The sequence below is a fragment of the Bufo bufo genome, chromosome 2, assembly GCF_905171765.1.
Source record: "Bufo bufo chromosome 2, aBufBuf1.1, whole genome shotgun sequence".
NCBI lineage: Eukaryota > Metazoa > Chordata > Amphibia > Anura > Bufonidae > Bufo > Bufo bufo.
In genome coordinates this window covers 68,270,752-68,298,360 of record NC_053390.1, presented here as the reverse complement: position 1 = coordinate 68,298,360, position 27,609 = coordinate 68,270,752, and the positions used below count along the sequence as shown (strand labels likewise).

Here is a 27,609-nt window from a genome sequence, read left to right as displayed (position 1 = left end):
TAGGATAAAACTGATCAGTTCTTTTCTGATATTGAGTCCCTAGGACGGAACTTAGTGCCGGAAAAAAATAATGCTAGTGTGAAAGTACCCTAATTTTTGAAGTTTTAAAAGATAAAATACAGTAGAACAAAAGGTTATCTGCAAAATTATATAGATACACAATAATCCTAAAATAAAAATCCCTGGGGTCTGGCCATATTTAGTTCATGAGTAACAAGCAAAACCTGTCTTCTGGCCTTTTTCTAAAATGTGACAAAGGAAGAAGCTTTTATATTGTTCTTTTGTAAACTCATGTAAAGGAGGACGGAGACCTCCGACCTGAAGGATCTTCCCCCTCTCGCTCTCTCATTTTCTTCAGTCTTTTGCTGTTTTATGGTGATGAACTATGTCTGATAATGCTGGAGCGTGTTGCTAGGCAGAGATAGGGGTGTCATAAATTAAACTCTTCAACTCACACAGGAGCCATAAAACAGTATCCTACTGATATAATTTATCAGGAGACAAGCACTGGTTTTCTTAAATAAGCCACAGTGACATTATTATGAGTTTGGAGAGACAGCTTCAAATTCTCAAGATCAGTGTTACATGAAACAGCGCCCAGAGTTCATCTGTCACCAGACTTTTTGTGGAAGAAATAAGTTAACTCTAGCCATTTATCCATGTGTCCTAAATTCCCTGACAATGTATCTTCCAAATGTAGAGTCGTGTTTTCTGTAATATAAAGGCAATAAAATGACCACGTAGACTCAGACCTTGGACACCAAGAAGGTGACCATTTTGAAAGTGAAATCACCATTGTCTAGATGTACAGAAATGTTGGACTGTTATAGCAGAGATAGAAATTTCACAATTAATCTGTCTTTGTAGTTTATTAAATTTAACAAAGGCCCAGCCTACAAAATGAACACGCAGAAACCAGTTCATGCCTGGTGGAGATGACAGGACACAGCGGTAGAGAACCTGAGCAGATTCCATATTTGAAATGTAGCCATTTGATTGGTTTGGCATTTTACAATATCACAATATTGGATATGATGACCTCACTAGTCCTAGCCTAGAGGCACATTACCGCATACATACTTTAACTAAACTTATCTAAACGTAACCCCAGCCATTGATTGTCTTGGGTATGTTCAGACTTTACAAAAACTCTCCAATTTTATGATCAATTTCAGATCCAGTAAAATGTTATAAAGGGGCCCTCAGGTTAAACTGACCCAAACTCCTAAAACTGTCTTGTCATTGGCATCTACAATGTAACACCTTAACACTGCCACTGATACATTACAAATTGCCTTTTGCTACATTCTGGCAAATTTCCTTTCTAAAGTCTCACCCATATTCCCTAATGTCCTGGAATGGCTCTCTTTCAGCTGTCTTTTCCAGTTCCTGTCTGCTAATTAACATTTTCATTGTGTACAATCTGGAGTCTGTCCATTAAACTTTGATGTATGTGTAGTACCATTAGATACTAATAGGTTATCACCTGCTAATTTAAAGGGCTAGTCTTTGACCTCCATTGAAGCCTACCCTATTCGCAGAATTTTTATTTATTTATATTCGTTCTCTTTTGACACCTTTGTATTATCCTTTATGCTGGATAATAAGTTTTTCCTTATCAGACAATAAACCATTAATATGTCATAGTTTTCTTGGTAGTGATCCAGTAACATTTTGTTGACTTGCATATTCAAAGAGGACTCTCTCCAGATATCTTAAGTTTATCATTAAATAAACATTTTAAGACTATTCTTTTAGTGTTTTTTCTCTGTTAATCCTCCTGTTTAGAAAATGGTCTAAATGTGTGCCAGCAAGGAAGCTAACTTACATTTAGACCGGCGGTGGATTCGCTGAAGTTATGTAGAGGCCGACACCTCTTCATAACTTTGGCAGATCCAGCGCAGGGGTTATTAAGACCAGGGTCTAAAACACCTGTTTTAATAAATGCCCCTCTTTGTGTCTATTACCAAATATCTGTACCACCAAAGCGGTATGGATTCATATCCAATTTCATAAAACATTCAATTCTGATTATTTTCATGCTATACGAGTCATGCCTAAATGTTTCAGATAGAAGCTTTAAATCCCTTGTTTCGCTTAACAAAGCCATTGAATTAAATGATATTCTGGCTGTCTGCAGCCACCACTAGGGAGAGACCAGCTATGTATTTAGCTCAGTGGAAGCGGAATAAATCTGTATGCAGTAAGCTCCCTCTAGTGGTGTCTGTAGGCACAGGTAATCATGTTGTAACTGTGTGATGGAAAGAAGGAACCCTTTATCAGAAAAATAAAACTTTGACCTATATGAAGTATGTTATAAAATTAATCAGAATGGGATCTTGGACCTTAAAAAATCATTTATTCTCATAGTAAGAAAAATTGTCGAAAATATGGGTGATGGCAAGAAGAACATACAATCTTCATGTAGATTCTGTCCTAAAGGAATCTCAGATACATGACCCCAGGACGATAGTCCTAACCAGCGAGCCACCATGTCTCCCAGGGATTTATACCAATAGAAAATGTATCAGTTTGTCTTTCTGATTTCCTACAACCTTAACCCCAGCACATCCCGCAGGGAACATTGTAATTCAATGCAAGTGATAGAAATGAACTCCTGTCCGAGAGCGCTGGTGATGTCACGCTGGCTGTCTGCAGCTTGTTCTACATTCTCCGCCAAGCAGACAGAAAGGGAGAAGCCATGATCACTGACATAACTCAGAATAAAGTCTCCATGATTTATGTTTAGGGAGCGAGATGATATTCATTAAGTAAGACCAATAGTAATTCTTCTCTCTGTTTTTTAATATTACAACAGACACTACAGGATAATCCATCATTCTGAGGTTGAAAATTGACATGGACATTTTCTTTAAGTCTCAATGAGTAAATAGCACAACTGTCAAACACAAGAGAATTAGGTACATGCATTGCTATATCCGTGTTAATAAGGCTGTATACAGCAGTCTCTTTATATGACAGGCATAGATTTATTAGAAACTAAATTTTGCTACCTCCTGCAGTTCTTTGGAGCAGCACGGTGGACTTGAGATCAAGCTTTAGTTATGCCCTGTGGGCTTACTTTTACCATCCTCTAGATGAATAGTGTGGAGGGGGGGGAGACAAAGTTCTGAAGTTTACTCATACTGTCTTCCTTCATCCTCATCCATGGCCATCCCTTGGTTTTTACCCATAATGTAACTGAGTGACAGGAATATCACCTGCTGATATTCGACCTGATCCCTGGTGCCAAAGCCTTCATGTGGAATCTCTATGGCACCTAGAAACAATGATTTAGAAAGTATATTCCTGTATTCCAGCATGCTACAATATTTGACACATATCCCATACACTACTACAGAGACAACATTGCAGCTGGAAGCTTGAATACAGCATATCATTAGTAATAACATAGTTACATAGTTACATAGTTTTTAAGGTTGGAAAAAAACAAAAGTCCATCAAGTCCTACCTGTAATCCTGCTATAAGTAAGAGCAACTAGACTTGAATGTTTTGCTAGTCATCTGACCAGTTTTCTCAGCTGCAGTCAGGACTCAGCTGTGTACCTTCATTACTCGTTTGATGACAGCAAGATTTGCATCTTATATAAAGAGGAGGACTGGTCCAACGGGAGACATGAAATAAGCTATTTAAGTCAAATTTTAGAAACTAAATAGAGGTGGAGGAGTGTAACATCTATTGGCTGCCACTTACAATGCTGTTCTTATACCTCTCCTGGGGAAGTTTAATTACATATAATAGCTTTATCCACACAAATGACAATCAACATCTTACCTACATGAGATTCTACATGATTTACCTACATTGATCTTATGTTGATTATGATAAACAGATTATGCTGACTGAAGCATGAGTCACCGCTATTTAATGCTAAAGATTTCTTGTAAAAGTCATTCTAGTTGAGAAAGCCAGTCGGATGGCTAGCAAAACATCTTCAAGAGAAAACACAACAAGTCTAGTTGCTCTGACTTTTTACTACTGATATACCATGACCTACACGATTGATAACCTTCACACACCTAACCTTCATTAGACCATAGACTTTTGATCTCTCCTTCCAAAAATTCCAAAATCTCAAAATCTCATATACTGTACGTACAGTACATCTCATGGCAGTGGTGTCAGAAGGGGAATGATGATCATGTGATTCCTAAAACTTGATATGAAAACTAGCTCTTCTGTTTAGGAATAAAATTATCATTCTAGAGCATCTATAAATAGGCTGGGTTCACACCTGAGCGTATTCTGTATGCGCTTTTTACAGGCGTTTTTATCGGGCGTTTACGTACGCATGTTTTTAAATGAGGAAGTCTATGGGCGGGAAGTCTATGGGCGCTGAAGTCTATGGGCGGGAACACGCGACAAAACGCCCCAAAGAAGCTCCTGTACTTCTTGGGGCGTAGGGCGTTTTACAGCGCGTTCGTACGTGCTGTAAAACGCTCAGGTGAGAACCATGCCCATAGGGAATCATTGTTTTTTGCCTGTTGAGGGTTTTACAGCGCGTAGGAACGCGCTGTAAAACGCTCAGGTGTGAACCCAGCCTTAGATTACCAGTAACCATTGTCTAAGTTAAAAGAAATGGTCAGACATTGACTTTTAGGGTAACTACCTACAGCTGGCATAAAAGAGACTTCCAATGCCAGCTGACATCTCCACAAGGAGAAAAAGTACCCCCTTATCCTAATTCTAGGGTGACTATGATGAGTCCAGGAATCCAGTCCTCATACAGGCTATGTTATAAAATATTTAAAATACATACAAAATTTATCTCAATGTTCATTTTGTGAAATATATCTGTCTGATGTCACTTCAAGTCAGAAAACATAGAGCTTTTAGATCAATATGTTATGAAATGGGTGACAGTATATAGATAGATGATATGTTTTAACAGAGAATATTGAAGTAATTCAGTTGATGAAGTCATCAAAGACTATTTTTGACTTAAAAGAGTTGGCTCACCTCAGACATTCATGGTATGTCGCTGGGGTATGACATCAATGTCACCTCTAGGACCCTCTCCTGTCTCTAGAATGGGGCTCTGAAGTGAACGGAGAGTGGAAGTCCCATAGCAGTCAATGGAGTAGTGGCAGTGCTTGCCTGGTGTGGTCTCTATTCATCATAATGGGAGTTCCCAAAATAGCTGAGTGAACGTGCTTGCCCATTTTCAGATGTCCCTTAACGGTGAATGTAAAGTGCAGTGGGCAAGCGTAGCCACCGCTCCATTCACCTCTATGGGACTGCTGAAAATAGCCAAGCCAGTGCTTGCCTATCTTTAGAACTTCTACAACAGTGAACTGAGACTGCAAGCACAGCTATTCTCTATTTACTTCCAGGGCCCCCTTCTGGAGATAGGAGTGGGTTCCAGTGGTGGAAAGAGCACCTAACTGACACTAATGGCATATCCTAGTGACATGCCATTGATATCTGAGATAAGCCAACTGCTTTAAGGACTCATATACACAACCATATTACCGATCGGTGTTCATAGTTTGCAGTGAATCCTTAATGTATCTCTATTCAGAGGCAGATGGAGGACTTACATTGGAAATGTGAAACAAAGAAATTGTGATGTTCCATCTATATTTTGGAAGTGCTCACAGTATATGTTGCCTCACAGAAGCAAATCATGGGGACTCCATGTGCTGAGGCGGCTTCACACTTGTGATAACATCCTGTGCATGAGCCTTAAGCAAGATGTGAAATCATAGAAAAGGTATAGAAATCAATATCTCTACAGGTCAATATGATAAATTACTATTTTTACACTCAAGTAAAATGTCACCAATAAAACTGCAATTTCATTATGATGGAGATTTTGGACCCCAATGTGGAGAGCTTATGATGAACATTTCCCCGGGAGGTGACATCCATTGCAATTCTGACAGCTGTTGCTGCAATACACTACATGCATTTCAAGATCAAAATTGCCTGCAGGCACAATGAATTGGAAAAAAAGTAAATACTTTTTCATTTAAAAGAAAATTAAAAATGTAATAACTTAGCTCCAGGTGCTTTCAATAAAGCATTTTTTACTTTCTAGAAGCCAAATGGTCATCTATACATTGACACTGTGAGATATAGAAGTCCCCTCCGGCTCTCATCTGGCTCTCATAGATTCTTAATCTCATCCAGTCTTCAATAAAGCTTTTGCAAAAGGTTTAGGAGTAGGAACAAACTGAATTCAAGATGTCAAAATACCAAGTCCCACTTTGGACTTCCCATAGCCTGTCCATTTGATATCTTAATTCCATTCAATGTACAGATGTAGCAGATTCAATTGGTCATTTAGAGTCAAAAACGTTTAAGATCCTTCTTCCTATCTTTGACAATTTGGTTTTGATAGGTTGATAAATCTAGTTTTACTACGGTACATCTGTATTGTGCCCAATTTGGTTTGGCTCCTGTGTCTCCAAATGCTCCCCAATTTTACAAGAATTATCTTTCATAAAGTCGTGGGATTCTATAAACTTGCAAATTCATCGCTTTTCCAACCCCAGAGCAAGCAGACTTGAAGCACACTCAATTCAAATCAAATTGATTCTGGTTCAAATCAAATCAGATGGTTATTTCAGTGTAATTGGACCTCAATAAGTTTGCACAAATTCTTTCATAACTAGTTTTAGATCTCCGATGAAGACTCTCAAGGCACAGAAACCAACTACTAACAGCAAGTATGCATAAAGTCAACTTTTCTTCTATGGGTCCAGCACAAGTGGAAAGTTAAAGAGATTATTAGTCCAGTAAAATGTATCTACTCACCCATTCCATAAGGTGAATCACAGCTGTGGTCAGTGATTGGCTGAACAGTCACATTGATGTAATGACTGGGAGCGGGAAGTAGAGACTGGCAGAGGACAAGTAAGCACTGGAACGGGAGCAGCAGAAGAACGGTGAGGAAAGTATGTTTTCTTTTTTTTATTAATTTTTTTTTACCATTTTGGCTCTTTTTTTTCTATCTGACCAGCCCCTTTAAATGTTCTTTAAAGTCTTGTTTCCATTGCATCTAATGTTGGCTCCTAATCAAACCGGGCTTTAAATATTTAACCATTTGCTTTAGCTAATCCTATCAGAGAGTGTACATGGTGCAGGAGGGTGAGAGCGCCGGAGCACTCTGCTGACAAGGAAATATCTTCTTTTTTTGTTGTGTACAGTTTCCAAGCAGCCAAGGCAGGTGAGGTAAGCCTATTTTCCTGTAATGGTTTTATTTATAACCATCGGCTCTTACGTCGTGCGCTCTTCAAAACCACCTTGTGTGAATAATTGTGATCGCTTCTACATCAAACCTTTCCCTTGATGTTCCACCTTCTGACAAGATGTGATTCCTGAGAAATGAAACTGGGTCTTCCACGCTGCTTTGAAATAGAATTTATTATTATTACTAATGCTTTTTTTTCTCTCAAAGGATCTCCTGAATTCCAACAGGTACACGCAATTAAATACCATTAATCTACGAAACCCTGCCATGCGAAATTTACAAAGAAGACATTACTGGTGGATGGATATGGAGAATATTTTTTATGCTTGAAAATCTTGTCTGGTATATGATTTCCAGCTGTATAGAATCATTAAACTGAACGGTGGCAGGGAGAATGAGTAGGCAGGAGGGGCAGTGGGCATCTAAGTAGATCATTTATGAACATACAGTATTTACATTAACATATCAGGTTTAGCAGAGCTAAGCTTATCATTAGGCAGAAATGATCATGATATAATAATATCTTAGTGGTGGCTTACCTACTATGTTATATCTACTAGCAATAACTTATTCTCTGCTACATATGTTAGTCATGAGTTTGAAAACTTAAAGGGGTTGTCCATGATTTATGTTTTTCCTTTTAATCTCATTCTTACCTAAAAGGACCTGTTAAGGGATCTATACGCACTTGTTCCCCACCGCTCTGTGGGTCCCAGGCTGTCTTTACTGCACTTCTTGCATGGACAGGATCATGTGCACTCCGAAGACTGGCCTCAGTAGTGATGTGTCCCCAAGTGGCAAGTGACCCAGCAGTCAAAAGGTCAGGAGCGAGTAAGTAAAGTTTCCTTCGAACATCCCACTGGGTATGTGTATATGTGTTATGTAAAGGATATTCTATAAATGTCTACTAGGCAAAGTTCCCACCTCTGGCACTCGCTCCTATCTCAAGAATGGGATCCTGTTGCTTTGTTGACTTCTTTAGTCTTCAAACTGCTTTGGTGATCAGTGGCCTATTTTCAGAAGTCCCATATCAGTGGATAGAGAGGATCTTGTGCATGCACGGTATGCTCTCTGTTAATGGCTGGGTCTCATTCTTGGGACAGTAACAAGTCCCAGATGGGGACATACACCAATCGAACATCCTATCTTTATGCCAAAAAATGTCCAGATTGGACAACCCCTTTAAAGAAATGCTCTGGGACTGTAGGATTAGTAGAGGTACTGTGTTATGACTCTAGAAATAAAGGATGCACTATGCATCTCTTATTCATAGTGTTTAGTTGATATGTATACATAGTTTTGATTTCATACATAGGCTGAATTTTCTTCACAAGGGTCTGAGGGGGCAGCACTTCAGATTAATGAATTAAAGATAGCAGTCATGCTCCGCCCCAGCAGAACGTCCATCAGCCGTAGACAGCTGTATTGGTTTTCCTGGATGTTACAAGAAGGCTACATGAATTTTGGTTTTGGCTCCCAAGCAAAGAAACCCAAATGCAGGTAATGCATTTGGGAGGGGGATCCTAAATCTTAAAATCACTGTCTCCACTGTTTTGTATATTTTCAGACACTCTTTGTATGGGCAGCCATATGTACAACTACTCCCAGATATGATGAATAAGCTGAACAATGTAGACCTGTGATTAGGGAAAAATCCTATAGTTCTAGGCAGACGTGGGATCTGGATGGTGCTGAATGTTCCCAATTCTCTACATACACTTTGAAAAGTGATATACAACTGTATAGAAAAATGACTTGACAGCTAGGTCATTCTGACTGAAGTGAAGGTTTGGATGAGCTGGATGATATCTCTAATTGATTCCCTTGGTAATCTAATGTCCCACAGAGAGCTGGTCTCCAAAGGAGCTTTGGTATATTCACATTGCATATCTATTTTGTATTGTGCCAGTCATGTTTTCTGAAGTAAACCCCAAGCTTCAGAAAGTCACGGAAATTTATCAGAATGTAGGTCACAAAAATAATCACTGAACATATATGAGTGATAACAACATGTGAGTCAACAAAGATTGTTCCAAATGCACTACGAAGAGAAGTTTTAGACAATTAATTCTACCTTAAAATGAACACCCACCTTTTAATATCATTTTGTTTTTAGGTCTAACATTTCCTGCTGATTGATTTTTTTTACTATTTCATTTCAGTGCTCAGATAATTTTTAAGATTCAAGCCTTCAAATTCCCTGCAAAGATGTAGCGTTAAAATTCTGTCTATTCTGCCACCACTAAGGTGAACTTAGGGTTTTACTGAATACAGCAGTTATACTAAGTTTAATGTCTAAAAAATATTTGGTAAGCTCCCAAGATCCTTCTAGTGGTAGCTGCACTCATAATCTCATCATTCAACATAAAGGGTTTGTCCCAGAATAACAGTGTATCACCTTACCTTATACCCTTACCGGTCATGAGAACAAGAGTTCCATATCTTACCTTTTTGAATGTATCTCCGCTCTGTCCGACTACCAGAGATAGCCAAGCATTTTAGTCGGCTATCTGTAGAAGTCTCATAGACTTTGAATGGAATGGGAGTGTGTACAGCATGTTGAACCATGTCCTCATTTACGACAGAGACACTGGACCCTTGTTTTTGGGATCAGTGAGGATCCCGGTGGTGAGACTCCTAAAAGTCAGATACTTATCACCTATCCTGTGCATAGGTGATAAGGTATTGTTCTGGGAATACCCTTTTAAAGGGCTTCTGTCAGCAGATTTTTACTCTTAAAACTGGCTGACCAGTTGCATCTCTGTTTGGTAGCTGAAGGCATCTGTGTTGGTTCCATGTTCATATGTGCCCACATTGCTGAGAAATTATATTTAAAATATGTAAATTGGGCTCTAGGAGCAACGAGGACATTACAATTACATCTTAAGCCTCTGCTCTCTCTGCAACTGTTGCGACCTCTAGACATTCATTGACAGGACCAGGCAGTGTAAATGTCATCACACCTTGTACTGTCAACCAAAGTGGAGAGAGGGCACAGCTGTTGCAGAGAGAGCTAAGCCTCTAAGTTTAACATAAATGCCCCCATTGCTCCTAGAGGCTAATTTGCATATATTTAAACATAATTTGTCTCAGCAATGCGGGCACATATGAACACTGGACCAACACAGATGTCTTCAGCTGCCAAGTGCACATGTAACAGGTCAGCCAGTGTCATAGGTACAAATCTACTAACAGATGCCCTTCAACTAGTTTATGAAGGAAAGTAGAATATTTGGAGCCCTGCCATATGTAAACTATGCTCTATTTGAGATAAAATGGACTGGTATGGGTGCTAATTGTAATGTCCTAGGCTCCCTGTAGTTGCATCTATCTTTTGTGTCCTTGACAGGTCTAAATACACATTTATACAATATCCAAGGTTCTGAGTACTTTAACCAAACAACATACACTGGATAATTAATACAATAATTAGTACAATGGCAGTTACACATGACTCTAATCAAGCAGTGATAGAATCTCAGTAATTTTCAAGTCAAATGCGACAAATGATAATGAGAAGATATGAACATCTTTTAGTCAATCTCTCATATTCCTTCTGTAGTACTAAATGTTTTTATGAAGATGGCTTTCTTAATTTGACATTGCTACAATCATTGACGTGAACCATGATCTATCATCGAATGTAACATTATTTCTGGATGATGGAACCTTTTCTAGTCTTGACTGAAGAGCAAGATAATCCCTGAATAAGTTCCATTTACACTAATTTAGTCTCCTTATGGCAGAGTAATAGAGTGAATTCTTCTCTTGCCTCAAAGGATACGATCTTCCCCTGTTCTTGCCCTGAAAAACTTTACATTACTATATATTCTATATTTTTACATTCTGGTCTATTTATTTCAAACTATTCATTTACCAAAACTTTACTCTATATAATTACAAGACCTAACTCGAACTACCCAGTTTTTGTTCACCTCCAGATGTTCAAGATGTGTCCAAGGAACACTGGACAATTTACGTCAAGGGAAAAGTGTAGAAGAAAACATTGTCATGATGGCCAAACCAGAATCGAGAATTGCCAGATCTGGTCTCTAATATATTTTCCAAAAAAAATAATGATAAGTAAAATAAGCTAAGTGAAAACCTGCACTATCCTAACTTAACTTACATGGTCTTCTCTTCCAATATCATTGTTTTCAACCATATCAGACACCAGATGTGCATGGATGAGATTATACAGTATTTGCATATCTATATATCAACTCAATTTATTGCCATTGAGTTGGGACTCATCAAGTCGAAACATTGCTGTAAACATAATAGTATGGAGAGACTTACCCCTGGCAAGGTCTTCTGTTCATGAAGCGCACTCTGAGCTTTCAGGGCAGATTCTCTTTCACAGTATGTAAGAAAGGCGCAGCCTGAAAAGAAGTAAATATACTATATTAGTAAATGCTCTTTAGCAGGAATCTATTAGAAAAGATTACACAAGTTGACTTTTATGTTAAATAAATATTTTAAAAGTTTAATTTTGTTTTTTTTGTTTTGTTTTACTCTTGGATGACACTTTATACAAAATAATGCTGTAATAGTTTGAGCTCCCACAGTAAGCTTAAAGGGCTTCTGTCACCCCACTAAAGTCTTTTTTTTTTGGGCTAGTTAAATTACTTATATTGCGATATATGAAAATATAATGGTCTTACTTACTTTGATTCAGCAGTTTCTTCTAAAAACAAAGTTTTATAATATGTAAATTAGGTCTCTACCAGCAAGTAGGGTGGTTACTTGCTGGTAGCAGCTGCAGAAAACCGCCCCCTCGTCGTGTTGATTGACAGGGCCAGCCGGGATCTCCTCCTCCGGCCAGCCCTGTAAGCATTTAAAAAATCGTGCGCCTGTGTTCATTCGGCGCAGGCGCTCTGAGATGAGGAGGCTCGCCTCCTCAGAACTCCCTCAGTGCGCCTGCGCCGATGACGTCTTCTATTTCGGTGATGTCATCGGCGCAGGCGCACTGAGGGAGTGCTGAGGAGGCGAGCCTCCTCATCTCAGAGCGCCTGCGCCGAATGAACACAGGCGCACGATTTTTTAAATGCCGACAGGGCTGGCCGGAGGAGGAGATCCCGGCTGGCCCTGTCAATCAACACGACGAGGGGGCGGTTTTCTGCAGCAGCTACCAGCAAGTAGCCGTCCTACTTGCTGGTAGAGACCTAATTTACATATTATAAAACTTTGTTTTTAGAAGAAACTGCTGAATCAAAGTAAGACCATTATATTTTCATATATCGCAGTATAAGTAATTTAACTAGCCCAAAAAAAAAAAAAAATGACTTTAGTGGGGTGACAGAAGCCCTTTAAATTTAGATGCCTTTTTTTCTGTGTAGAAGGGATTCAAATGAGCTCTTAGCAAGTTCTGCCTTTGATGCCACCAGATGTAAGGGAGCTATCCTATAAGTCAATGTTCAGCCCTTTAAAGAGGCCTTGGGGTGATTGTCCCTAATCAGTGCAGAGCAGAGAGTACTGGCTTAACTGGGTGACAGGCCTAGGTCAGGATTTGGGGGGTACGATATCTCCTTAGTTGGCGTTAGGAGGCTTAGAGGCCATATATGTCCTTCTGGAATTCTGGGAGGAATGTTTGCAAATGAGCTTTTGTACTATGTACACCGTGCACAGGGTTAGCAGTCATCAGAGGGAAAAAGGAAGAGAGGAAGCAACTCTGGACCCAGATAGCAAAAGGTCACACAATAGACAATTTGTTTGCTAAAGTCAATAAGAAGTTTCATAATTTTTTTCTTATATCCAGATGCCTACTATAAATCACTTGTCTGTGGCTGATGACTAAATTGTACTCACTAGATCTGTATAACATCATACAGATATCTTAGTTATGGAACCCAATCCTGATGTAACGTTTCCTTTAAAGGTCACATCAGTCCAAATGCTAACATGACTGTATTGAACCATCCATCAGTGGATGGTTTAATAAATTGATATTCTGTTGGGTTTTTTTTTCACGAAAATCTATTTTTACAGTGCTTTGCTGGTTGCCTTATCTACGGTCATCAAGATAGGACATCAATATCAGATCTGTGTGGGTCCGACACCCTACAACCCCAACAAACAACTGTTACCTGCAGCAGCCAGTGCTGGAAACTAAACTATGGATGGAGCCAGAAGAAGAAGATTCATACCATTATGTAATGGCAATGCGGCATTCTGCATTTAAGATAATGGGAGCTGAGCTGCAGTACGCTGGCACAACCACTACACAGTGGATGAAACCTTCTGCTTCTAGTTCCATCTACTGTTTAGTCTCCAGCAGCTGCAAAAACAGGTGGGGGTGCAGGGCATCAGACTCCACCAATCTGATATTGATGACCTATCTTGAGGATAAGTCATTAAAATCTATATCCCGGACAACTAGTTTTAGACTTTATTCATAGTAGTAAATCTACCCAAGACTATATACAGCAAATTGAAGTTCTATGTTTAAAAAAAATAAAAATCAATATCTGAAATAATTAAAGAAAAAATAAGATTACTTCCAGTGCCTTCTCCCTGACTGAAACATTATAAAAACGTTATTAACACAATATAAAAAGAGAGAATGCATGCAACTATTGCGACCACGATCCGCATCCAGAGTCTCTTAAATAAGTGTATAAATAAAGAGTAATTGTCTTCCTTCCACAATATCTGGAGATTCCACACAGTTCCACCAGGCACCCTGATGGAGATTATTTCATTATGTTTCAGTGGTATAAATATTGTTGCTTAATGGTGTATACAAGGAGATACATCAAATCTGTAATTAAACTATATTGCCAGCAGAAAAGCATTAGAAGACTTTCCTTAGACTATTCCTTGTGTTATATAGACTTGCAACTTTGTGAAGCCATTTAAATATTAACATTGATAACACTCTTGTAAAGACATTTTAATGGGCAGGAACTTGTAACATTCATGAAAGTAAAATGTTAATGAATATAGTAGTTAGAAAAAATAAACTAACAACAAGCTTAAAAATCTATTTCAGGAATATAAAACTAAAGAACTTTGAACACTAGAGATAGTAAAATCCATTCTTTTGAGTTGCTAATAGCATTTTAAAGAGATTTTCATTTTTGAAAATCGATAAATAGAATACTTAAATGGGTTGTCCCACAAAGAATATTCTACATTTTTCAAACCAGCACCTGGATTTCAATGCTTCTGTAATTGCATGTAATTAAAAATTTAGCATAGCCACGAGTTATTCAATAAAATCGATCTGTATAGTGCCACCTGCTGTATGTTCTTTTTCTTCTTTCTCTGTCCACCTCAGTAACATCGCTGAGGTGGATGCACAAATTTCATCCTTCAGATTTCCACTAGCAAGAAGCTGTGGCAGTTACAGCAGAAGGCACATGCTCCCTGAGCTGTGACCCGGAGAGGGCTGCAGCAGAAAGGAAGCACCCCAGTGAGCTGTGATAGGGAGAGAGCTGCCACAGAACGGACATACCCCATGAACTGTGATAGGGAGAGAGCTGCCAAAGAAAGGACAAGCTGAAATAAAGCAAAAAGTACACCCTGATAAATTAATGGGGGGGGGAGCTCTGGATCCATGTGAAGTACTATATGATGAACCACTTTATTTTTTTCACCTTTCCTTCTATACTTTTTTAACCCTGAAAAGCCCTTTTAAGCTACAGTTCATTAAGGCGGGCAATATAAGAGATCCCATAACCTCTTTTAAAATGACAACTTAAGCCGATATACACTTTAGATGACTGGTGGCCAGATGCTCATTTGGCCAGCAACTAATTGACCTGATTCCCATATGAACATGTGTATTATAACTGGTGTTAGGCAGGCTTAAATCTCCTTTGAGAACAGAGAATTGGGCTTGTAGAATTTCTAAACTGACCTTTCTTTCCCACGACATTTGCAACTGAGGGAAAGTCGGGACACCGCCATACCAGTAGATTCAACAGACATTCATCTAATTTCTATGGCCGCCTTTACTCAGATGAAAATTACCAACCAACACTCTAGAAAGGCAATGCAACATCATTATATGAACTTTTTAAAGGCTACTTTCAGTTTAGGGTCTATAGTTAGTATATATCTCTTTGTGTTGTTTGTGACTTTTTCTTTTATTCGACCCCCAGGCAGTGGCACCTGTGCAGATAGATATCCTTAGCTGCTTCCTGATGGTCAGTTCCAGTCACATGGCTACAAATGGCATGTGGTCCGTCAGTGACATACTGCTTGGGGGCACTTCACCATTGCAATGGTACATGTTACCCCATCCATACAGATGTTGACCTGAAGTGCAGTGCAGAGAGTCCAGGAGCTAGAGCCGAGTGTTAGGAAGCAGGTAAGAGTATGTTTCTCTTCACAGGTCCTACTGATTAGGAATGGGAAAATCCCAGAAAAACCCTTTAAAGAACCAGTAAGCTCTATCATACAATACAATCACACGGAGTTCACAGAAAATACCAGAAATGGTGTGTCGTAACTGTAAGTAATATTTAATAAACACCCATCATTAACACCACCAGACTACCATGCAAGAGTGATGTACGGCTCTAGGATGGGTTACAGTATTGGATTTTTGCTTGTACAGTGATGACGGATTATCAAATTTACTTGCTTTTACCAGGTGCAACAATGGCAGGTTAAACTCGATTAACCTGTTTAAACTGAAGAGAGTGTCACTCTTCCTAAAGTGCCCCACTGGGTGATGAATCGATGAAGGATGTTATAGATAGAAACAATGTAATCTCTTGTTTCTTAAATACGCAGAAACTGAACTTCCATAACAACACTTACAAGATCAAAAAGAAATGTACCAGATAGATATTGAGTAGCTATTTAAGTGAGTGTTTCAAGCCCTCACACAGTGTGATCATTCAGTCATCTTTAGAAAATGTTTAAAGGGAGACTATCACCCTGAAAACACAGTGCAATTTGCAGGCGGCAAGTTACTACATATATCTATGTGCTCAGCTCCTCCTGCTCTATATCATGCTGTCTGCAGATTGCACTGGATTTTCGTGTTGACAAGTTTTCTTTAAAAAAAAAAAAAGTAAACCTCATTCTTTTCCATATTATACCTTGTAGGATAGCAGTGAGTTTAACCCCTCAAAGAGGCAGCTTTTGGGCCTTATGAACTAACATAATAGGGATACAATGATGGCAGACCTGGGGGCTATTGTTAGGTCATTGGCTGCAATGAAATCCCTTCGCCGCATTGTGATCACATTGCATGAGCATCAATTTGTGCACAGAGGGAACTCATTGACCATGTCCTATCGCTTAGGATATTGAATGCGGCATCTTAGTGCTTAAATAGCCAGCATTGGGGTTACCTTTCATTCTGCCTGTTAGAGTATTCACCACCAGTATGTAAAGTATGTTGGGTTGTACTCTTAAAAAAATAAATACGTTAAAACATTGCTTTATACAGGCTGTACAGTCAATTCATTTTAATATGGGACAGAGAAGGAGGAAGCTTGAATTTCTGTAGCCCTTTACTTCCTCCCTGCAGATGTTAGCTGCAGGAGCATATATATATATATATATATATATATATATATATATATATAGTTGCAAGAAAAAGTATGTGAACCCTTTGGAATGATATGGATTTCTGCACAAATTGGTGATAATATGTGATCTGATCTTCATCTAAGTGACAACAATAGACAATCACAGTCTGCTTAAACTAATAACAGACAAAGAATTAAATGTTACCATGTTTTTATTGAACACACCATGTAAACATTCACAGTGCAGGTGGAAAAAGTATGTGAACCCATAGACTAATGACATCTCCAAGAGCTAATTGGAGTGAGGTGTCAGCCAACTGGAGTCCAATCAATGAGATGAGATTGGAGGTGTTGGTTACAGCTGCACCAGTTCTGGGTTTGCTTTTCACAAGAAGCATTGCCTGATGCGAATGATGCCTCACACAAAAGAGCTCTCAGAAGACCTATGATTAAGAATTGTTGACTTGCATAAAGCTGGAAAGGGTTATAAAACTATCTCCAAAAGCCTTGCTGTTCATCAGTCCATGGTAAGACAAATTGTCTATAAATGGAGAAAGTTCAGCACTGCTGCTACTCTCCCTAGGAGTGGCTTGTCCTGTAAAGATGACTGCAAGAGCACAGCGCAGACTGCTCAGTGAGGTGAAGAAGAATCCTAGAGTGTCAGCTAAAGACTTACAAAAGTCTCTGGCATATGCTAACATCCCTGTTAGCGAATCTACGATACGTAAAACACTAAATAAGAATGGATTTCATGAAAGGATACCACAGAAGAAGCCACTGCTGTCCAAAAGAAACATTGCTGCACGTTTACAGTTTGCACAAGAGCACCTGGATGTTCCACAGCAGTACTGGCAAAATATTCTGTGGACAGATGTGTGGAGAAAAAGAGGCCCAGCACACCAACATCAAAACCTCATCCCAACTTTGAAGTATGGTGGTGGGGGCATCATGGTTTGGGGCTGCTTTGCTGCGTCAGGGCCTGGACGGATTGCTTTCATCGAAGGAAAAATGAATTCCCAAGTTTATCAAGACATTTTGCAGGAGAACTTAAGGCAATCTGTCCACCAGCTGAAGCTCAACAGAAGATGGGTGTTGCAACAGGACAACGACCCAAAGCATGGAAGTAAATCAACAACAGAATGGCTTAAACAGAAGAAAATACGCTTTCTGGAGTGGCCCAGTCAGAGTCCTGACCTCAACCCGATTGAGATGCTGTGGCATGACCTTAAGAAAGCGATTCACACCAGACATCCCAAGGATATTGCTGAACTGAAACAGTTCTGTAAAGAGGAATGGTCAAGAATTACTCCTGACCGTTGTGCACATCTTATCTGCAACTACAGGAAATGTTTGGTTGAAGTTATTGCTGCCAAAGGAGGTTCAACCAGTTATCATACTTTTTCCACCTGCACTGTGAATGTTTACATGGTGTGTTCAATAAAAACATGGTAACATTTCATTCTTTGTGTGTTATTAGTTTAAGCAGACTGTGATTGTCTATTGTTGTGACTTAGATGAAGATCAGATCACATTTTATGACCAATTTGTGCAGAAATCCATATCATTCCAAAGGGTTCACATACTTTTTCTTGCAACTGTATATAAAATAAGTGAAATAGTGAATAAAATAGTTACTGTAGACACTGAAAGAGTAAGATAGATAGATAGATAGACAGACAGACAGACAGACAGACAGACAGATAGATAGATAGATAGATAGATATAGGACAGGGCAAGACATTTGCATAGGCAATCTGGTAGTTAATAAAGTTCTGTGATTACAGTAGTCACAGCACTGATTCATTGATTCTACCTTGCATTACACAACGAGAGTACACTAAAAGGAACAGGGGTAGGAGAGGCTCTCATAGAGTCCTAGGCAATGGTTTCCCCATACACTTTATTCTCAATTCCTCATTTTTAGCATGATAGCAGTTGAATGGATGCAAATTCCCCTCAAAATATCTAGTAGTCTAAATTACAATATATTGGGATACACTGATTGAAACGGTTTACCTAAAATATTACATACTACTACTATCAAAGAACAAGCAAAGAAGACAAGAATATAGTTGTTTGTCTCTTAGGAACTAAGGAGGACCTTTCACCACTCCTGACATTCCTGTCTTAATAGCTTCATGCATTCCCCATGTAATAACAATTCTGGAGCAACAATTCTTATGGATGTATGTTTTGTCATTCCTCTATTATTTCTACTAGAAGTTATGAATGAATCGCTATTAGCCTTCAGTAAGGGTACAGAGGGGTGGTAACCAGTTGGGGTTGTGTACCTGCACAGTCTGACAATGGCAGCACTGGTTGGATAGAGTGAATCTGTGCAGGTACACACCTCCAACTGGTTACACCTTCTACCCAATACAGATGGTTAAGCCCAATGTTGATTCCTTGCTCCAGTCTGTCAGAACTGTTTCCTAACAAATTAATCCCTCAAAAGTGGCCCAAATCTATGTCTATATGGTCAAGGCACTTTATGTAATCCAATCACAAATTTCAATCAAGTTGGTAATATTATTTTCTTGAGGAAAAAGTGTGTCCACTACAAGGATTCGCATCTTACAGATCAGAAAATTATGGGTTTTAAATAAATAAATCATGATATCGCATGAGTAAATCACTGCTGAAATTTCATCAGTCCGCGGCCAAATTATGCAGTATTAAAAACCAGCTCAACTCCATGTCTGGACCCTTCTCTACTCATAAGAATTTTATTGTAATATTTTAATATCTTACCCACTCGACCACTTAATGCACTTAATTAAATTATTGCAATATTTCATTTAATGTGCATTTTATTTGAACTCCCTAAGAATTTTATTAAGAATAATTAATATTATATAAATTTTTCCTCTTAGCAATGAGTATTCTGGAAGGAGTAAGAAAACTTCCCCATTGCAGTCCTCTGATTTGAGATACAGCATTGTTTATTGCACTTGACTTTTATATCTTTACAAAATTTATTTTGTCTAGTTCTGTTTGCTTTTGGGAAATTATATGGTATAGGAACTGAAGCCTTTGATATTAGAAGTAAAAAGTCCATATTGAAGCATTCCTTGTTTTTAAATAAAGCTTTATTGTCATGGAAAAATATAAGAGAATTCAATGATTTCTGTCTTACTTCTAAACTTCAAACCCTACTTTGTCTGAAATACTTTTTGTTGTGCTGCAGGCTTAGAGCTTGGTGTTCCCTCTACTGCAAGTTCAGAGCTCAGTGGGTGTTCCCTATGCTGCAGGTTCAGAGCTTAGTTGGTGTTCCCTATGCTGCAGGTTCAGAATTCAATTGATGCTCTCTGCACTGTTTTGGAGACTTCATCCCCTGTGTAGTCTCCAGTGCTGAAGTACTGTAGCTCATCTCCCATTCACTTAAATGTGAAATGACCTGCAGTCTCCTGGCATAGCCACTACACAGTGGGCAGAACCTTGTTATTCCGGCTCCATCCACTGTATAATTTTCAGTGCAGGCAATTGCCTAAAACAGCTGATTGGTAGAGGTTTGGGGTGTCGGACCCCAACCAATCTCATACTGATGACCTATCCTAGGGATAGGTCATCAATATATAAGTCCTGGAAAACCTTAATAGTCCCAAATAAAATTTATTTCAACTAGGAATGAGCGAACACATTGAAGTCACGGACCCGAACTTGACCTCGAACCCTATTGAAGTCAGTGGGGACCCAAACTTCACTTTATTATTTTCCGTTATAACATGGTTATATTGGAAAATAATAGCATTCTTAAGACAGAATGCAAAACAATATGGCCATAAAAAACTCACTCTATCCACTTGATCGTGCTGCAGCAGCTTCTTCTATCTTAACTGAACAGGACCTGCCAAAGGACCTGCGATGTGTGCGATGATGTCACCACGTGGGAGAGCGTGGTGACGTCATGGCGCACAAAACAGGTCCTTTGTCAGGTCCTGTTCAGTGAAGATAGAAGAAGCTGCTGCAGCGCGATCAAGTGGATCGAGTGAGTTGCTGTTTTTTTTAACCCTAAATGTTCATATTGTTTTGCATTCTGTCTTAAGAATGCTATTATTTTCGATATAACCATGTGATAACGGAAAATAATAAAATCACCCGAACCCGAACACTGAACTTGGAAAGTTCGGTACGAACCCGAACTTTGCAGTTCGGGTTTGCTCATCTCTATTTTCAACCACAGTGTTTGCTAAATGGTGGCAAATAAGTTCAGACAATGACACTACCAAATCACTAGACTCCATTAGATTTTGTTCACTAAGAAGCCTTCATTCACATCATCAGCTTCTATCCTCTGCATTTTGGAAGATTATGAGTTGACTATCAGTCTTCATTACTGAAGCTTCCAGTTTTTGAAGTCATTAAATGAACATGGGTTTATTACCCATATTCGGTCCCTACAGGGGTTGTCCAGGAATATATAATTTCTAACATGTGCAGGCTACCTGCCTCCCCTATTGAAAGGATCATACCTTGCTTCTTCAGTCCTCTGTGCTTGCTCCTGTATTTCCATCTTCCAGTCCAGAACTTGTTTTCTTCCTCTGACCTTTGGTTTCAATGGTGATGTGTCCATAAGAGGCACTACACCGCTGGAGCCAGCGGTGTAGTTGGCTGAAAAGGATCAGGCGTCCATGCCCATGAGTGAGGAAGAAAACAAGTACTAGACTGGAAGATGGAGACACAGGAGCCAGCACAGAAGACCAACGAGGTGGGCAACAGGTAAGTATGATTCTTTCAGTAGGGGAGGCAGGCGGCCTACACCTGCAAGAAATTAGATATTCCCAGAGAACCCCTTTAAGGTTGTTTACAATATTTCTATAGTCTATTGTCTATTCCTATTGACCTACTGTGCCTATTAGCAGGAGTGCTTAAAAGGGGTTTTTCAACTTTTACAACATATCCAATAGACCATAAAAGTGTGATTGGTAAGAGATCTGATTAGGTATCCATAATGGTCCCAGCAGGACAAAAGTAGAAACCTCCTTTAACATTTCGTTAGCTCAGTAATATATAATCTAATCCTTTCTGGTTTTCTCCAGGAATAGCTCTGTGGCTACTGTCGGAATAGTTAAGCAACTTTGTCTTCAAAGGCCACAAAGAGGGTGTAACTGTTGAAATCGCTTGGAAACAAAAACGTCCAGCTGACAAATCAAACAGAGAAGCAGAGTTACATTTAATTTCAGTGCTAAATCAGGGCCTGAGAGCTCTCCGAGGAACAACAGAAACTGCTCGGCAGCAGAGCCATGACTAGTTGATGCAGTTCTAATTAGACAGATCATGCAGCATTGTTAGAGTGATAAACTAGATGGTGTAAAGCTCCTATAACAGCAGCCATATATTATCACTTAGCCTGATGGCTCCAGTGACAAGGTTGTGCTATAGATTTTCTGGAATGCCAGCTAGATCTGGGGCGCGGAACACCACAGAGACGAGACAAACTGTTTTGTCATGTGTGGCGAGAGAGGTAGAAAAGATTAAAAAAAGGAACCAATACTAATGACTGTAATTGTAATAAAATCCAAGATTAATTTACACGTAAACCAATGTCTGGAAGACTATCCTCATCCCCTTGTATAAATCTTTACATTGGAAGATTCGAGCAGGTTAGACTTGTAGGAGCAGTGTTATCGAGTTAGAAACTTGCATAAAAGAGACATGGTTATTAAAAATACAAGTGATTTTAAGATTACTACAAGCTCCTCAAGACACGGGCAAGGCTTTTTTGGTGCAACGGAGCAACATAAAGACGCGGTTTTGGATTACAAAGGTAGAGGACATATATCATAAGGCAGAGCTTAAAAAATTCTAAGCAAAAATCATTTAACTACATTTTGCCTTGGCAAAAGTATTAATAATTCTGCTCGAGAGTGATCTTGATAGAGAAATTCAATATCACGTTAAAAAAAGAGAAAATTCTATTGTCATAAATGGAGGAATGGTGAATTTCATCAAGTAAGCTTCGTGGTGTTTATGATGGTTTCCAATGGTCTCCCATTGACATCCTAAAATGAATGTATGAAGATCAACACAAAATGTCTTTCAGAACCCTCTTCACATTCATGAGGATGAGTTTTTTTTATATATATGGCCTTCAAAACAATTAAAAACAGACTAGTTGGTTTCTCTTTTAACCCCTTAGTGACCAAGCCTGTTTGGGCCTTAATGACCAAGCCAAATTTTGGAAATGTGTCATTTTAGCTTAGAATAACTTTGTAACGGTTTTGCACATCAAAGTAATTCTGACATTGTTTTCTCATCACATATTGTACTTTACTTAGGTGGTAAAATTCTACCGATAAAATATGTGTATCTTTATTAAAAAAGTGAAAATTTATGAAAATTTGTAAAAATTTGCACATTTTACTATTTTCAACTGCAATATTTCACATGCATACATAAATACTATTCAATATTTTTATCAGAAATATATTTCCACATCTTTACTTTATTTTGGCTGCACTTACAATTTTTTTTTACTTTTTTATTTTTATTTAGGGGACTTAACATTTTAACATAAATTTTTAAATTTTTGAAGTACATATTTATTCCTGCAACAAGCCAAGTTTGCAGAGGCTTATAAGTGTCAGAATAATAGAACCCCCCAAAAGTGAACCCATTTCAAAAACTAGGCCCCTTAATGTATTTATCTATGGGTGTAATGAGTTTTTTGACCCACTAGTCTTTTAAAGAAATTAATGCTAAGAAGGTGAAAAAATTTTTCATTTTCAGCCGACTGACTGACTGACACCCACCAACTGACTGACACCCACTGACCGCCAGTAACAGACGGACACAGGGTCCCTAATCAAGATAATTGACCGTCACTAATAGATGTCTAATGACGGACGCCTAATCACGGACACCCACTGACCGCCAGTTACTGACGGACAGTTTATAATTAGATTTTTTTCAAAGTATGTAATCACAGAGCAAGGACAGAAGTCTGATCTCTCTCTTTCCTCACAGAACAACTGCGCTGAGGGGAGAGAGAAGCGTAGCCCCTGTCCTGGCTGTATTTTGTAAATATAATGGATGTGATATTCATGATAGGTTTATCATGGAGACGACATCATCAGGGACCATTATTATTGGTCTTCAGCACAGTAACCAGTGCGCATGTCTGCGCCATTTTATTTTTTTTCATTAGATGTGGGGGGGGGTCACCCTAATAACTTTATTTTAACATATCTGGGGGCCATATTGCCCCAATAGGGGTGCTGGGGGACCCGATCGGGCATAATTTGAACTTCTCTCTCCTCTCCTGAGGAGAGAAACCTTCTCCGAGCAGCGGTGAGCGGCGGTGAGTGGCGGCGGCCGGCTTTCAGTCTGCACATGCGCCGGACCGCCGCCGCCATCTTTCTTGATGGTAAGGGGGGGTGGGGGGTGAAGATCGGGACCCATCTTAGGGCCAGAAGCGCTGGGGGACCTGATCGCTGCACTGGAGACTTTCTCCCGCCTCTCTTACATGAGAGGAGGGAGAAAGTTTAGTGCGGGCAGCTCCGCTGCCGGTTTTTTCTGTGATCGCCGTGATAAAGTGTATCATGACAATCACGTGATCAGAGACCGCTTGTCACGGTCTCTGATCACTGCCCCGAGCCCTCAGCTACCTCCGGTAGCTGCGGGCACGGAGCTATAGCACTTGATTTTATCGCTAACTTGGGCTGAAGTGCCGCCGTAAAAAGGCCGCGCTCCAGCCCAAGGCCCTTTAGTGACCGCTGTAAAAACACGTATGGGTGGTCACTAAGGGGTTAAATGGTCTAACTTAACAACCCCTTTTTTTTAGGAGTCCATAGAGTAAGATACCAAACCTTACCCTCCTAACAAGGGATAAAAGCCATTTCAAAGAGCATCTCTGACTGTGCATGCCCATGTTTTGCCCTTTATTTGAAATGATGGTGTGTAAAACTATGAGTATTCATAACTGACCACTCATTTTTGTAAATCGAATTCATAGAGGGAATTTATTACAGGTGCCAGTTTTCTACTGTGAAAAACTGTTGCATTTTTGCACAAGCCCAAGTTTTTTTCAAAATTACTAGGTGCTTGTTTTGCCAGTTTTCTGGCTCGAGTTGCTCCTGAAATATATGCCAGCTCCTAGCTGGTGAAGATCTCATATTCTAGCGCATGGATCTGCTGAGATGTGCCAAAATTATTAAGAACCCTACATTGATTTTCCACGCAGACCAGTTCATGCCAAGAAAATTGCAGCATGACCATCCAGCTCAGATTTTCCAAAGAGAGTCATTCACACAAATGAATGGGTCTGCGAGAAAAATAGACTGCCCATGGACACCATCCCTGTGCACCCATTTAAAAGCTTATCTGTGTTTACTGCCTGGAAACAAGAATCCTATCATATGTCTGAATAAGCCCTAAGGCTTTAAATGGATTATCCTGGATTTTGCTATTAATGGCCTATCCTCAGGATAGGTCATCAATATCCGATCATCGCGGGTCTGAGTCCTGGCATCCCCGACAATAAGCTGTTTGAAGAGACTATGGCATTTTGTGAGCATTTTGGCCTCTTCTTAGGCCAAGTGACATCACTGTACATTGGTCACATGGCCTAGGTGCAGATCAGTCCAACTCATGTGAATGAGTCTGAGCTGCAATACCAAGCACAGCCACTGTACAATGTACGATACTGTTCTTGGTAAGGTGTGAGGAGACGGCAGCACTCACTATAAATCTGGTGAGTGCAGCAACCTTTTCAAACAGCTCATTGACAGGGGTGCCAGGAGTTGAGGCTCCACCAATCTTGATGATATTGATGATGTATCTTGAGGATAAGCCATCAATAACAAAATCTTTAAGCACTTGACCATAACCACTTGACCATAATTGGTCTGTATTTTATGGATCCCTAATATGGCAACCATAGACTGCTATGGGCCCACTCTGTACCAGTTTTCTACTGATGTACACAGCTTTTACACTACATAGCCAATGAGACCTCACGTGCCACAGTATAAGATTTATGCATGAGGCAATGTCATCTTCAATCACTCTAAGAGACAGTCAGTCAAGTCCTCATTGGTGTTAAACGCAGGTACCATACCTTAGTATTCGGTTTCATTTGGTGACCAATTTAAATCTACTCAAAGCTTCAGAATGAGTTTAGTGTTTACCTTTTTAATAGTGAAATTCAATATGAAAGAACTCACCCTAAACCGCCAACATGAATAATTTACTTTCAGATTTTTGTAGTCAAATTCAACAGAAGTCACTGCAAGGTCCAAGTCCAAGGTCCTTGAGATCCAGGCATGGCCAGTGATAGGCAAATTCATTTAGGTTATTTAATGTCTAGAATAAATGCTCTCATTGGACATTTAGATTTTTGGGGATGGAGGAGCACAACATTTTAATTTGAAGTCTCCGATATTACTGTGTAAGCGGTCACATTTTACTTCCAAAGTCTCAAATCTAAGTACATTCAAACTAATTTGAAAAGCGTTAATTAGAGGAATATTGCATATCTGGCCATTGTTTACTCCTGACTTACAATAACCTACTAGTGATTTATTAAACTTATAGTCGATGTGCGGCCGTGCCTGGCATTTAACCCTTCTGCTCCCAGTGTGGCAGGTAAGGGAAAGGAATCCAGATAATTTAGGAATATGTCCAGCCAATCATTTAAACCTGATTTGTCAAGCTGTCTGTTTTACTCGGAAAACCCTCTTAATTACACAGGCTCCTTGTACCAACCCATCATGCCAGCCTGTCAATCATATTTTATGGCATTTTCTCTCTCTCTCAGGTCTTCAATCACAAAAGCTCAGCTAGTTTGGCAGCCATGTCATCTGCATATGACACATGGATCTGATCCATCACCGAGGACCCACTGCATGTTATGTGATGGATACTCAACCCATCACAACTCCTTTACTTGATGGTTTAGGACAGATTGTGAGACCGTTTCTCAATATCATGATCCAGGAAATAATGACTGCCGAACATGCTCAAGGTTCTCCCTCCTCCCTTCCCCTATCTGTAATTTCGCTCTATTGCTTTGCACTTCAGAGAATAAAACAGCGAAAACGCCAGCTAAAAATAACAGTCTTGGCAGTGTCTGAGCAAAGTATACATTTAAATTCAATATGGAATGGACGGTTAATATTAAATGATGTACAGCATTGTCCTAGCTTATCAAGACTATGGCCATATTTATGCCAACAAAATTACTCCCTGCAGATTTTGCTCTTATTCCTATACAATGACGGTTTAATTTTCATCAACTTCATTTATTTTCTGTTGTTATAGAAAATATGCAATGTTGTGCAGTTGCCATCACATGAACACAATGTCTAGGGAGATTTTGCTGATGGATATGTAACATGTGATGCTGTATAATCTTACTCATGAAACCAATTAGATCAAACGGTACTATTAATACAGATAAAATAATTTACTCATTTGTGCCCAAATAAGAAGGATCTACTAAGAACTAGTTCCAAAATATGAAAAATTGACGAGTATGTACTAATATGTTTAGATTGTTTTTGGTTAAGTTGAGACATATTGGGTACCTTGCATAACCAAGCCATTCAAAGAAAGAGTTCCAGTGATCCCAATGACTTCTCTGGGGTTTATTCTTCCTCTTTCTACCCTGAGCCCATAATGTAGAAGGTCTGAACAAAAATAAATACTCCACTGAGCGCCATGGACTGGGGGCTATTTAAGAGTATGTTCACAAATGCAGTAAGAAGCAGTGGAACAGACTACTGGAGTTACCATGCCTGGCATAGCAGGATCCCCATAGGTTATAATGGGTTCTGACTGGTTGCTTTCTGACATACATTAATGCTGTATTTCAGCTGATGGGCATCGGACCAAATGCTGCCATTTATGCCGGAAAACTGCTGGATTCCCATCAGATCCGTATATACAGATATGCAGGATAAGGT

General features: G+C 39.4%; 1 protein-coding gene across 1 annotated transcript in view; it reads right to left on the bottom strand.

Annotated features, from left to right (window-relative positions):
* The window catches only part of CELF4 (CUGBP Elav-like family member 4), a 1,014,616-nt gene that overhangs the window by 804,802 nt on the left and 182,205 nt on the right, over positions 1-27,609 (bottom strand). The window contains exon 2 of the mRNA XM_040421161.1: positions 11,517-11,599. Coding sequence (XP_040277095.1) covers positions 11,517-11,599 — 83 coding nt within the window. The remainder of the gene's footprint in view (positions 1-11,516; positions 11,600-27,609) is intronic.